This window comes from Trichechus manatus, unplaced genomic scaffold (assembly GCF_000243295.1).
Source record: "Trichechus manatus latirostris isolate Lorelei unplaced genomic scaffold, TriManLat1.0 scaffold00036, whole genome shotgun sequence".
NCBI lineage: Eukaryota > Metazoa > Chordata > Mammalia > Sirenia > Trichechidae > Trichechus > Trichechus manatus.
Window position 1 is genome coordinate 6,934,131 of NW_004443972.1, and position 13,650 is coordinate 6,947,780.

General features: G+C 37.9%; 1 protein-coding gene across 1 annotated transcript in view; it reads right to left on the reverse strand.

Moving 5' to 3' along the window:
* ARL5A (ADP ribosylation factor like GTPase 5A) overlaps positions 1-13,650 on the reverse strand; it is a 57,113-nt gene that overhangs the window by 6,385 nt on the left and 37,078 nt on the right. The window contains exon 5 of the mRNA XM_004375380.3: positions 1,093-1,244. Coding sequence (XP_004375437.1) covers positions 1,093-1,244 — 152 coding nt within the window. The remainder of the gene's footprint in view (positions 1-1,092; positions 1,245-13,650) is intronic.

The following is a 13,650-nucleotide window of genomic DNA, read 5'->3' on the forward strand; positions in this document are numbered from 1 at the left end:
GAATTTCTCCCACTGTCCTTCAGCTAACTCACCTCTATGCCCTAAGCCTCTATCGTTTCCTAACACCAGAAATTTAGAACTTCTATTTAGAATCCTTCATCTCCAGTTCTTTTTTCTATGCTTTTAAATATATACAGAGCCAACATATTTTGGAAAAACAACTACTTTACTTTAGCTTGCTCCTTCTTTTAGCTTTTTATCCTATTTCTAAAACCTCCTCTATTTCATCTCGTGTCATTCCCCTTCCTGCCAAAACTGCTGTTTCCAAAAATCTACTTCCTCTTTAAACTGCACTTACCCATGTCCACTTTCCCAAGACACAGAATTTGCTTCTGACCCAACTGTCTGATTGAATTTACTCATTTATGGTTAAATTCAATGGTACTCTCTCCATCCTACTAGTCTTTGACCTTACATTTGACCATGCTGACCACTACTTCCTTCTTGAAATCTTTTCACCTCTGAGTACCACACCACGGCAAAATTCAACTGTAATTTCCAACTGTAACTAGAATTTCTACTGCAAATTCAAATACCTCTCATTTGAGAAAGAAGGACCTTCATACCACACTCTCTCCAGTTCTAACTCATTTTGTAAAAAATGTGCAACAACACCCTCTCGACAACACAGGTGGCAAGAGAGACTATCCCCAAACTAGTTTCACACATGAATCCTCTCCTGTTGTATTTCAGCTTCTTTATTCATAAAATGCAAATTGAAAACAACTGGTCTGCAGGATTGTTATGAGGATTAAATGAGACACCATATGGAAAGCACTCAAGACACAGGGCATGCTCAGCAATGTTAGCTCCTTTCTCTAGCTCTCCATGGCACTTCCATTTCTCTGCATGCCTGCAGCAGCCATATCATATACATACTTACATCTCTTAGTTCATGTATGTTTTGTGTGTATTATGTGCATGCTGTGTGTTTTACTCTTTACAGAACCATACTAAAAACTCTGATAGTAGACATGGGCTATGTTTCTCCCTTACAATTCTTTGTACATGGTAGACTTAAATACTTCTTGATTTTAAGAAGAAACATGTTTTTAAGCCAAATACATGTCATCTAAAAGGACGAATTCTTACCCCTCGCCAGTAAGAGCACAGCATGCCTGGATATGCCACTGATGATCTTTAATAGAAGTGAGTTTCAAAAACTGGGAGATTTCTGCTACAGTCATGCATTCTTTAACATCTTGTTTATTAGCAAAAATCAGCAATCCAGCTTTCCTCAGGTCCTATAAAAGCAGACAAAATTGTAAAGGCCAGTTCAATTTTCTATAAATTTTCCAACTTAGTTAACAGAATATTTTCCACAATCTTAGTAACCTAGCATTTCTGAACGACTCAACATAAAAGCACCTCACATCCATCTGCTGGTAATCTTATAAGGTAATCTTAAAACTGAACTGTCCAAATATTTTAAATGAATAAAAGTATACGTGAATGGATTTACATATTTCTTACAATCCTAAATTGCATTTTTTTTTTTTATGGTCCTAAGTGCTATATTTAGAAAGAGTCACACCTTCAAATGCCTACAGTTAAAGAAGTCTAGAAGAGCAATCATACAGTCCTGGTTCTGCCATTAGCTTAGTGCTACAGCCTAACTACTTTACCTCAAAGAGCCACTGTGAAATACGTACTTGGAAGAAGTACAATGTCTGTATAAAAATGTTGTAGTGATTTAAAAAAATTGCTTAAGGAAGATTTCTTCTTTTCCATTCTCATTTCTACTAGTAATCCACTTAGGCTGAGGTTATTGCAATAGTTTCCTAGTTGTGTAGTTCTCAATCTGGCACCATGCACACAGAATTTGCTCATAAATAGCTACAATGCTTCAAGTCTCCACTTGTTCCTGTCTTGTACACTTGTGATCAAGGTAAATCTTCCAGAAATAACAGACTTATATATCCACCCTTATTCCCAATCCCAAACTAGGTTTACATGGTTCCCAAGAAATACTCTTTAACATGGCACTCAAGAGTTTCCCAAAATTCTACCCCAACCTATACTTTTTGCCTTACCTTACATAATTCTACAGCCATACTTCGTTTTATTGTGCTTCACAGATATTGCATTTTTTTACAAATTGAAGGTTTGTGGCAACCCTGTGTCAACCTCTATTGGAGTCATTTTTCCAACAGCATGTGCTCACTTCGTGTCACCGTGTCATATTTTAGTAATTCTCACAATATTTCAAACTTTTTAATTATTATTATATCTGTTATGGTGATCTGTGATCAGTGATTTTTGATGTTACTATTGTAATTGTTTTGGGGTGCCACAAACCATGCCCACATAAGATGGCAAACTTAAATGATAAATGTTGTGTGTGTTCTGACTGCCCCACTGACCAGTATCCCCCCCATCTCCCTCCCTCTCCTCAGGCCTCCCCATTCCCTGAGACACGACAATATTGAAATTAGGCCAATTAATAATCCTATGATCACCTCCAAGTGTTCAAGTGGAAGAAAGAGTCCCACGTTTCTCACTTTAAATCAAAAGCTAGAAATGATTAAGCTTAGTGAGGAAGGCATGTCAAAAGCCAAGACAGGCCAAAAGCTAGGTCTCTTGTGCCAAACAGTTAGCCAAGTTGTGAATGCAAAGGAAAAGTTCTTGAAGGAAATTAAAAGTGCTACTCCAGTGAACATACAAATGATACGAAAGCGAAACAGCCTTATTGCTGATATGGAGAAAATTTTAGAAGGTCTAGATAGAAGATCAAACCAGTCATAACATTCCCTTAAGCCAAAGACTAATTCAGAGCAAGACCCTAACTCTCTTCAATTCTATGAAGGCTGAAAGAGGTGAGGAAGCTGCAGAAAAAAAGTCTGAAGCTAGCAGACTTTGGTTCATGAGGTTTCAGGAAAGAAGCCATCTCCATAACATAAAAGTGTAAGGTGAAGCAGCAAGTACTGATGCAGCAGCTGCAGCAAGTTATCCAGAAGCTCTACCTAAGATAATTGATGCAGGTGGCTAAACTAAACAACAGATTTTCAATGTAGACAAAACAGGCTTATATTGGAAGAAGACATCATCTAGGACTTTCATAGATAGAGAGGAGAAGTCAATGCCTGGTTTCAAAGCTTCAAAGGACAGGCTACTCTCTTGTTAGGGGCTAATGCAGCTGGTGACTTTAAGTTAAAGTCAATGTTCATCTACCATTCTGAAAATCCTATGATCCTTAAGAATTATGCTAAATCTACTCTGCCTGTGCTCTATAAATGGAACAAGCCTGGATGAAAGCACATCTGTTTACACATGGTTTACTGAATATTTTAAGCCCACTGTTGAGATCTATTGCTCAGAAAAAAAGACTCCTTTCAAAATAATACTGCTCATTGACAATGCCCCTGGTCACCCAAGAGCTCTGATGAAGATGTACAAGGAGATTAATCTTGTTTTCATTTCTGCTAATATGGCATCCATTCTCCAGTTCATGGATCATGGAGTAATTTCAACTTTCAAGTCTTATTATTTAAAAATACATTTCATAAGGCTATAGCTGCCACAGATAGTGATTCCTCTGACAGATCTGGGCAAAGTACACTGACGCCATTGAGAACATTTGTGATTCATGGGAAGAGGTCAACATACCAACATTAATAAGAATTTGGAAGAAGCTGATTCCAACCTTCATGGATAACTTTGAGGGGTTCAAGGCTTTTGACGCATTTCAATGGCAAATCTGCTGCAAAAGACCTTTTTAAAGTGTTAAAAAGCAAAGATGTCACTTTGAAGACTAAGGTGCGCCTGACCCAAGCAATGGTGTTTTTAATCGTCTAATATGCATGCAAAAGCTGGATGAAGAATAAGAAAGACTAAAGAACGGATGTCTTCAAATTGTGTTGGCAAAGAATATTGAATATACCACGGACTGTCAAAAGAGCAAACAAATCTGTCTTGGAAGAAGTACATAAACAGAATGCTCCTTAGAGGCAAGGATGGCAAGATTACATCTTACATACTTTGGGCATGTTATCAGGAAGGATCAGTCCCTGGAAAAGGACATCATGCTTGGTAAAGTAAACAGTCAGCAAAAAAGAGGAAGAACCTCAACGAGATGGACTGACACAGTGGCTACAACAACGGGCTCAAGCATAACAACAATTGTGAGGATGGCACAGGACTGGGCAGTGTTTCGTACACTGGGTCACTATGAGTCAGAATTGACTCAACAGCACCTAACAACAACAAGACTTCAGTGGAGGAAGTAACTGCAGATGTAGTGAAAACAGCAAGAGAACTAGAATTAGAAGTAGAGCCTGAAGACGTAACTGAATTGCTGCAATCTCATAATAAAACTTTAATGGATGAGGAGTTGCTTCTTATGGATGAGCAGAGAAAGTGGTTTCTTGAGATGAAATCTACTCCTGGTGAAGATACTGTGAACATTTGTTGAAATGACAACAAAGGATTCAGAATATTACATAAACTTAGTTGATAAAGCAGCGGCAGGTTTTTAGAGGACTGACTCCAATTTTGAAAGAAGTTCTACTGTGGGCAAAATGCTATCAAACAGCATCGCATACTACAGAGAAATCTTTCTTGAAAGGAAGAGTCAATAAATGCAGCAAACTTTACTGTTGCCTTATTTTAAGAAATTGCCACAGCCACCCCAACCTTCAGCAACCACCACCCTGATCAGTCAGCAGCCATCAACATCGAGGGAAGACCCTCCACCAGCAAAAAGATTACAAGTTGCTGAAGGTTCAGATGATGCTTAGCATTTTTAAACAATAAGGTATTTTTTTAATTAAGGTATGTACATTTTTTTTAGACAATGCTATTGCACACAATAGACTACAGTATAGTGTAAACATAACTTTTATATGCAGAAACCAAAAAATTCACGTGACTCACTTTATTGGGATATTCACTTTATTGCAGTGTTCTGGAACCAAGCTTGCAATATCTCCGAGTATGGCAGTATATTCTCTGCTTTAATCTGCAATCTATCTACTCTTCTCTAAACGGTTTTAGGCATTCTTACCTCTATATTGTTGTTGAAATGTTTCTCCTGGACACATTCTCTTCCCTTCAATCTCCTAAACCAGCCCTTCTTAAATAGGGTTCCATAAGAGACTTAGGCGCTACAGAAATAACCTAAATGACTATATCACAAGTTTCCCAATGACGTACATAGCTAGAACCTTCTAGGTGCATAAGAAATAGGTTACTTCCTTACATACGATTTATGCCTTAGGGTCATAGGGCTTAATTCTAAACTGAGAAGGGCCATCCTAAACCAATTTTATTCATTCTTTCAGACATAGGACTCCTCTTTGTCCATAAAAATTTCTTAGATTTGAATATGCAGTGATGAGGCCTTCTTGGATTAGCATTAAATTGATCAGATTTCCCCAATTAGACAGTAAGTTCTACCATTTCTATGCTATGACTCGGAGGCAAGTTCTTTAATCTTTCTAATTTGTTCCTCATAACTAGCATTTATTGTTTAATCTGAGCAAGACACCCATCACACTAACCATTTCTCAAATACAATCTCTGTAATCCTCACAAGATTCCTACAAGGTTGGTCTTACCAGTGAAGAAACTAAGACTCAGAGACTAAGTAACACATACAAGGTGACCCAGCTACTCAGTAATAGAGCCAGGTTTGAGCTGAGAGCTTCCCACTATAGCTGCTGTTCCTCATCTGTAAAATGCTGAGACCCCAACCCATCTCCTGGTTTGAATGCATGAGTTATGATACTCACTCAGTTCAGTGCCTGGCTTTTGGTGACAGTTCAACAAATGTTAGTTCACTTATTGTATTAAAGATGAGAATCATCTCATCCTTGTGCATACCCTAAAATGACTAGTATAATGTTTTATTCACAAGGAAGACCAAAAATTCTTAGCCTCCTTCACTCATGGCACTCTCCACACTTTTTTGTTTAAAGCCAGGAACTTCCTTGATAATCAGTTGAAAGCTATGGGACTTTTCCTTATAAAAATACATATTTAGCAAATGAGAATGAAGAACACCAAAGACACAAGGAAAATATTAGCCCAAGAGACAGAAAGGGCCACATAAACCACAGACTCCATCAGCCTGAGACCAGAAGAACTAGATGGTACCCGACTACCACCAATGACTACCCTGACAGGGAACACAACAGAGAGTTCCTGACAGAGCGGGAGAAAAGTGGGGCGCAGAACTCAAATTCTAGTAAAAAAACCAGACTTAATGGTCTAAGACTGGAGGGACCCTAGAAGACATGGCTCCCGGACTCTCCGTTAACCCAGAACTGAAACCATTCCCAAACTCAATTCTTCAGACAAAGATTAGACTGGAATATGGGACATAAAATGATACTCGTGAAGAATGTGCTTCTTAGCTCAAGCAGATACATTAGACTAAATGGGTAGCTCTTGTCTGGAGACAAGATGAGAAGGCAAAAAGGGACAGCAGCTGGTTGAATGGACATGGGGAATTTGGGGTGGAAAGGAGGAATGTGCTGTCACATTATAGTCAGAGCAGCTAGGGTCACATAGCAGTATGTGTATTAATTTTTGTATGAGAAACTGACTTGAAATGTAAACTTTCACTTAAAGCCCAAAACACACACACACACACACACACACACACACATTTATATGTATACCAAAAAATATATATATATATATATATATTTTTTTTTTTATGTACAATTTCATGAGGTTAACTGACATCCTAAATCCCATTCACAGATCTGGAGTTAAAAATCCAGGAAGGATGTACTCAACTATGGGATTAAACTCATAAAATCTGGCCCATTCTATTCAGAGATTCTGAGTAAGTTAAGGTTCTGGTGCTATGTTTGTACATTTCCTCAACCATGTTGAATGCCATGTTTCTTCTTAGGAATTTTAGTGGAATACTTTGGGTTCCCACTTTGGACATGTTATCAGGAGGGTCCAGTCCCTGGAGAAGGACATCATGCTTGGTAAAGCAGAGGGTCAGCAAAAAAGAGGAAGAGCCTCAATGAGACGGACTGACACAGTGGCTGCAACAATGGGCTGAAGCATAGCAATGACTATGAGGGTGGCGCAGGACCAAGCAGTGTTTGATTCTGTTGTAAACAGGGTTGCCATGAGTCAGAACCGACTCAATGGCACCTAACAACAACAAGTAATAACATTTTAGGTTCCAAAAATGTGTGTTTGAAACAAGAAAATCTTCAGTAGGTACAAAATGACATTACTCTATATTATTTTACTCTTGTTAGAATACAATTTTGATTTCTTTGATACTTTTTCACATAAATAATATGAAGAAAAACAGTTAAAATCATAGCAGAAATCAGTAAAATTGAAAACAATAACAAAAACAAATCAATGAAACAAAAAGCTGGTTCTTTGAAAATCTCAATAAAATTGATAAACTCTAGCCAGGCTAATCAAAAAAAGAGAAGACACAAATTACTAATTATCTAAATTGAAAGCACTACTGATCCCATGGACATAAAAAGACAATAAAGGAATGTTATAACAACTCTGTGCCCTAAAATTTGGTAATTTAGGCAAAACAGAACAATTCCTTGAAAGATACAATCTGCTAAAACTCGGATGAGAAATAGTTAATATAAATTTATTCAAGAAATTGGTCATAAATTAACAACCTTCCAAAACTGAAAACACCAGGCCCAGATAGTTTCATTGGTGAATTCTACCCAACATTTAAGGAAGAAATGGTATCAATGTTCCAGAAAACAGACGCAGAAGGAACCCTTCCTCACTTATTCTATGAGGCCAGCATTAGCCTCATACCAAAAATAGGCAATTACAAGAAAAGAAAACTACAGACCAATACTTCTCATGAACATAGATGCAAAAATTATCAACAAAATATTAGCAAACTGAATCCAACAATGTATAAAAGAATTATACATCATGGCCAAGTCATATTTATTCCAGGTTTGCAAGGCTGGTTCCACATTCGAAAATCAATTAATGTGATCCATCACATAAACAGTCTAAAGAAAAGTCACATGATCATATCAATATATGCAGAAAAAGCATGACAAAGTCCAACACCCATTCATGATTAAAAAAAAAACTTTCAGTAAACTAAAAATAGAGGGAAACTCCCTTCGTTTGATAAAGAGTATCTACAAAAAACATGTAGGTAACATCATACTTAATGGTGAGAAACGCAATGGTTTCTCCCTAAGATCAAAAACAAGACAAGTATGTCCCGTCACCATTCCTATTCAACAGCATACTGCAAAGTCCTAGCTAATGCAATAAGACAAGAAAAGCAGATAAAAGATATATAGCTTGAGAAGAAAGAAATGAAACTGTCTTTGTTTGCAGATGATATGATTGTCTATGTAGAAAATCTCAAAGAACTGAAAACATCTGGAACTAATAAGTGATTACAGCAAGGTCACAGAATACAACGTTAATCTACAAAGTCACTTAATTTCCTATACACTGGCATTGAACAAGTGGATTTTGAAATTAAAAATATCATTTACATTAGCACCAAAAACAAATGAAATAGTATAAATCTAACAATACACAATGTCTATCTATATGAGGAAAAGTATAGAAGTCCAGTGGAAAAAAAAAATCAAAGATCTAAATAAGTGGAGAGAGAGTTCATGATCATGGACAGGAAAACTCAATACTGTTAAGATGTCAGTTCCTCCCAAACTGACCTATAGATTCAACACAATCCCAATCAAAATCTCAATAAATTACTTTCTGAATACTGGCAAAATTATGCTAAAGTTTTTAAAGAAGGATAAAAGACCCAGAATAGCCAATACAACAAAGTTGGAGGACTGATAACTACCTGATTTCAAGACTTACTATAAAGCTACGGTAATTAAGTCAATGTGGTATCGGTGAAAGAATAGACAAATATTTAAATGGAACAAACAAGGGCACGAAAACAGACCCACACAAATGTAGTCTACTGATCTCTGCTTTTTAACAAATGGTGCTGGAACAACAGGACATCCACATGCAAAAAAAATGAATCTAGATATTAACTGTCATGGATTAAACTACATCCCCCAAAAATATCTGTAAACTTGGCTAGGTCATGATTCCCAGTATTGTATGATTGTCTACCATTTTATCATCTGATGTAATTTCCCTATGTGTTGTAAATGCTATCAGTATGATGTAATAAAATGGATTAGCGGCAGTTATATTGATGAGGTTCACAGATTAGGTAGTGTCTTAAGCCAATCTCTTTTGAGATATAAAAGACAGAAGCAAGCAGAGAGACATGGGAACCTCATACCACCAAGAAAGCAGTGCCAGGAGTAGAGTGCACCCTTTGGAACTTGAGGTTCCTGTGCTGAGATGCTCCCAGACCAAGGGAAGACTGATGCACCACAAGGACCTTCCTCCAGAGCCCGCAGAGAGAGAGTCTTCTCCTGGAGCTGATACCCTGAATTTGGACTTGTAGCCTACTAGACTGTGAGAAAATAAATTTCTCTTTGTTAAAGCCATCCACTTGTGATATCTGTTACAGCAGCACTAGATGACTAAGACATTAACCATACAGTTTTAAAAAAATTAATTCAAAATTGCTAACAGACCTAAATGTAAAACACAAAAGTATAAAATTTCTAGAAGCTAGCATAGGAAAAAAATTAGGTGACCTTGGGTTTGGCAATGAGTTTAGACACAACACCAAAAGCATGATCAAAGAAAGAAAAAAACTGATGTTGAACTTCATTAAAATGAAAAACTTGTACTCTGCAAAAAATACTGTTAAGGGACTGGAAAAAATTTGTATCCAAAATAGAGAATTCAGAGACTTCCAGGCAACATGGCGCTACAGGAAGACACACCATGCCGTCCCTTCTCAGCAAAGATTCAAAAAACTAAGCCAGAAAAAATGGCTATCCTGAAACCCTAAGCATAAAATGAAGAGATAGAGAACTCAGCCAAACACCGAATGGAATAAGAAACTGACAGAGAACAGACAGCAAGGAGACATACATGCAGAGGTCCCCTATCAGATAATGCAGCATGGATCCATCATCTTGGACTTCTATTAGAGATCAGCGAACAGGGCGTATGAGAAAGCAGCTTCACAGAGCTTCCAGCAGGAGACAGAACAACCGGTAACCAGCGATATACACTTTCCCACCCCTCACCATTCTTCACCCCCACTCGGCCTCCTCTGCTTCCTGCAGCCACAGTCCCTTGGCCAGGAAGCACCAGCTTCACCCCAGTGTCGCCTGGATTCCACCTGCCAGCACTGGCCAGCTCCCTGAGTGCCTTTGCTTGGCTGCTGGTGTTGCTTTTTTCCGCTTTTTTAGATTTCTTCCTTACCTCTCACCACCTCCTCCTCCTTCCTCTCAAATACCTGGCTCTGTGCGCCATCTTTGCTTCCTCCTAAAAGGCTGTGAAATGCTGCAAGAATGTGAAACTGCTTCCTGGCCCATGCTGCCACATTGGTGGGATACCAGGTCTTTTTTGTTTATTTTCTTTTTCTGTTTTCGAATTGGGAGCCTATTCTAACCGAGCAGTACTGCGCAGGCTTGGGACCTACCCTTTCAGTTTGCACAGATGCGCAAAGGGATCCCTGAGGACATTTCTTTTTTGTTTTTTTGGGGGTTGTTTTTCTGCTTTTGGGGGGTTTTTCTTGTTTTTTTTTTATTTTGTTTTCTTTTCCCTCTTTGTCCCTTTTTGTCTTTCCTCATTACTCAGTTTTTCATTTCTCTATATATTCCTTCTCTTCCTGTCCCCTGAATGCCTGTGCTGAGTGACACCTCCACCTCTTCTAGCCAGGCTGAACTTCACGGCCTGGAAGCAACTTCCCCAGACCTCACACTTGCACCAGTGGGATCCCTGGGAACTTTTCTTTTAAATTTTTATTTATTCATTTTTTTCTTTTTTTCTTCTTCTTCTGTTTTTCTCTATTTCATGATCTCTCATCTCTCCACTCCAATGGCAAGCTCCCCTAGCACTCTTTTTTGTTTGTACATTTTTGGCTCTGGTTCCTCTATCCTCACTCTCCTCTCTCCCATACCCATCTTAACTCCACAAATCACAATCTCTCCCCTCAATTCTGCCTACCTGCAACATGTGCTGAACATCACACCACCAAGCAGCATGGGCACGGTCTACCGGAACGTACCCTGCACTAATTACTGGCCCGCCCTGGTGGCTGTAGTAAGTGCCACAAACAACCCATTCCAGCAACTTCTCTTCAGCTACATCTGTCCTGCTGTACCACTTCTGCATGACTGAACCTGCCAATTGGAGAAGGAAGCTAAAAGTATCGTGCCCACAGACAAGCAAACAACAAAGAACACACAGCCCGCCTGCTTAGACATAGCCAAATAAAACAAAAAAGCAGGACGAAACAAATCTACAATCAATAAATGAGGAAAATAACTACCGAATGCCCCGAAGACAGCAGACAATATCAAAACATTTAGAAAAACAGGACAGGATGGTTTCAGTAGGCTTCCAAAATAAAACACCAGATGACTTTCCAGTAGAAGAAAAGGCACTAGAATTACCAGATAGGGAATTCAAATCTCTAATATACAGAACCATCCAAGAGTTGAAGCAAAAAGCAGGCAAAAATGAGGAAAAAACAGACAAATTCATGGAAGAGGCAGACAAATTCATGGAAAATACAGACAAAAAAGATGGAAGAATTCAGGAAAATAATACATGAACTAAGTGCCAAAATAAATTCACAACTAGAAATCATACAAAGACAACAATCAGAAATCCAAAAGATACAAGACTTCAGAAATGGACATTGTCATAGAAGGGCTGAGAAGCAGGTTTGAAACAGTGGAAGACAGGATCAGTGAAACTGAAGACAAATACTTGGATACAACTCTGAGGAAAAATCAGAAAAAAGAACGAACAAAAATGAAGAGACCCTAAGAATTATGTGGGGTACAACTAAAAGCAAAAATCTGCGAGTGATCGGAGATCCAGAATGGGGAGAAAACAGAAAACACAGAGAGAATCATTGAAGAACTGTTGACAGAAAACTTCCCCAATACAATGAAAGATGAAGAGCTGGCCATCCAAGAAACTCAACGAACCCATACAGGACAGACACCAAAAGAAAATCACCAAGGCATATCATAATCACACTCACCAAAACCAAAGACAAACAAAGAATCCTGAGAGCAGCTTGAAAAAAAACAAAAAGTCACATGCAGAGAAGAAACAATAAGACTAAGCTCAGATTATTCGGCAGAAACGATGCAGGCAAGAAGGCAATGAAATTACATATATAAAACCCTGAAGGAAAAAAATTGTCAGCCAAGAATAATATACCCTGCAAAACTCTCGTTCAAATATGATGGTAAAATTAGGACATTTCCAGACAAACAGAAATTAAGAGAATATGTAAAAACCAAACCAACTTACAAGACTTATTAAACAGAGTCCTTCAATCTGAGAACAACATAAGCTCACAGGCTGAATCTAGGAAGCAGGATCGTACCAGCCAGATACCAATCTAGGAAATGAACTCTCAAGGACTATCCAAAACCAAAAGAAATACTACAGGGAATCAGAGCAGTTAATCTGTAAATAACAACAATATCACAAAAATAAGAGAGGGAATAAATGGTGTAGGTGTAGAACCCTCTAATGGAGAGGAAGGCAAGCCAATACCAAGTAGTAATAGACTGCTACAAACTTAGATAAGATAAGGGTAAATTTCATGGTAAACACAAAGTTAACAAACCTATTCATAAAAATAAAGAGGAAAAACATAAAGTCTCAGTAAAAACAAAACCTACAAAAACAAACGAAATGAAAAAAAAAAAAAAAAAACTCCACAAACAAAAGGAATACAGCACAGGAGAGTAAGAGGAACAAAGAAAACTTCAGCACCACAAAAAAAGGCACTACTAAATGACAGAAATAAACTCACACCTATCAATAAACACTGAACGTAAATGGCCTAAATGTACCCATAAAGAGACGAAGAGTGAGAGAATGGATAAAAAAACAGGATCCATCAATATGCTGTCTACAAGAGACATACCTTAGAAAGAAAGATGTAAATTTATTGAAAATCAAAGGTTGGAAAAAAATATATGAAGCAAACAACTATCAAAAAAGAGCAGGAGTGGAAATATTAATCTCAGATAAAATAGACATTAAAACAAAATCCACCATAAAACACAAAGGACACTATATAATGATTAAGGGGAAAATCCATCATGAAAACATAACCATAATAAACATCTACGCACCCAATGACAGGGCTCCAAAACACATAAACTCTAACAGCACTGAAAAGACAAATTGACAGTTCCACAATAATAGTAGGAGACTTCAACACACCACTCTCAGTAAAGAACACAACATCTAAAAAGAAACTCAACAAGGATACAGAAGACCTAAAGGGCACAATCAGCCAACTTGACCTCATAGACATATATAAAACACTCCACCCTACAGCTGCAAAGTACACATTCTTTTTCAATACACATGGAACATTCTCCAGAACAGACCACATCTTAGGGCACAGAGCAATCCTCAACAAGATCCAAAACAGTGAGATAATACAAAGGATCCTCTCTGACCACAACGCCATCAAGGTAGAAATTAGCAACAGAAACAGCAAGGAAAAAATATCAATTACATGGAAACTGAATAATACCCTGCTTACAAATCACTGGGTAATAGAAGAAATCAGAGATG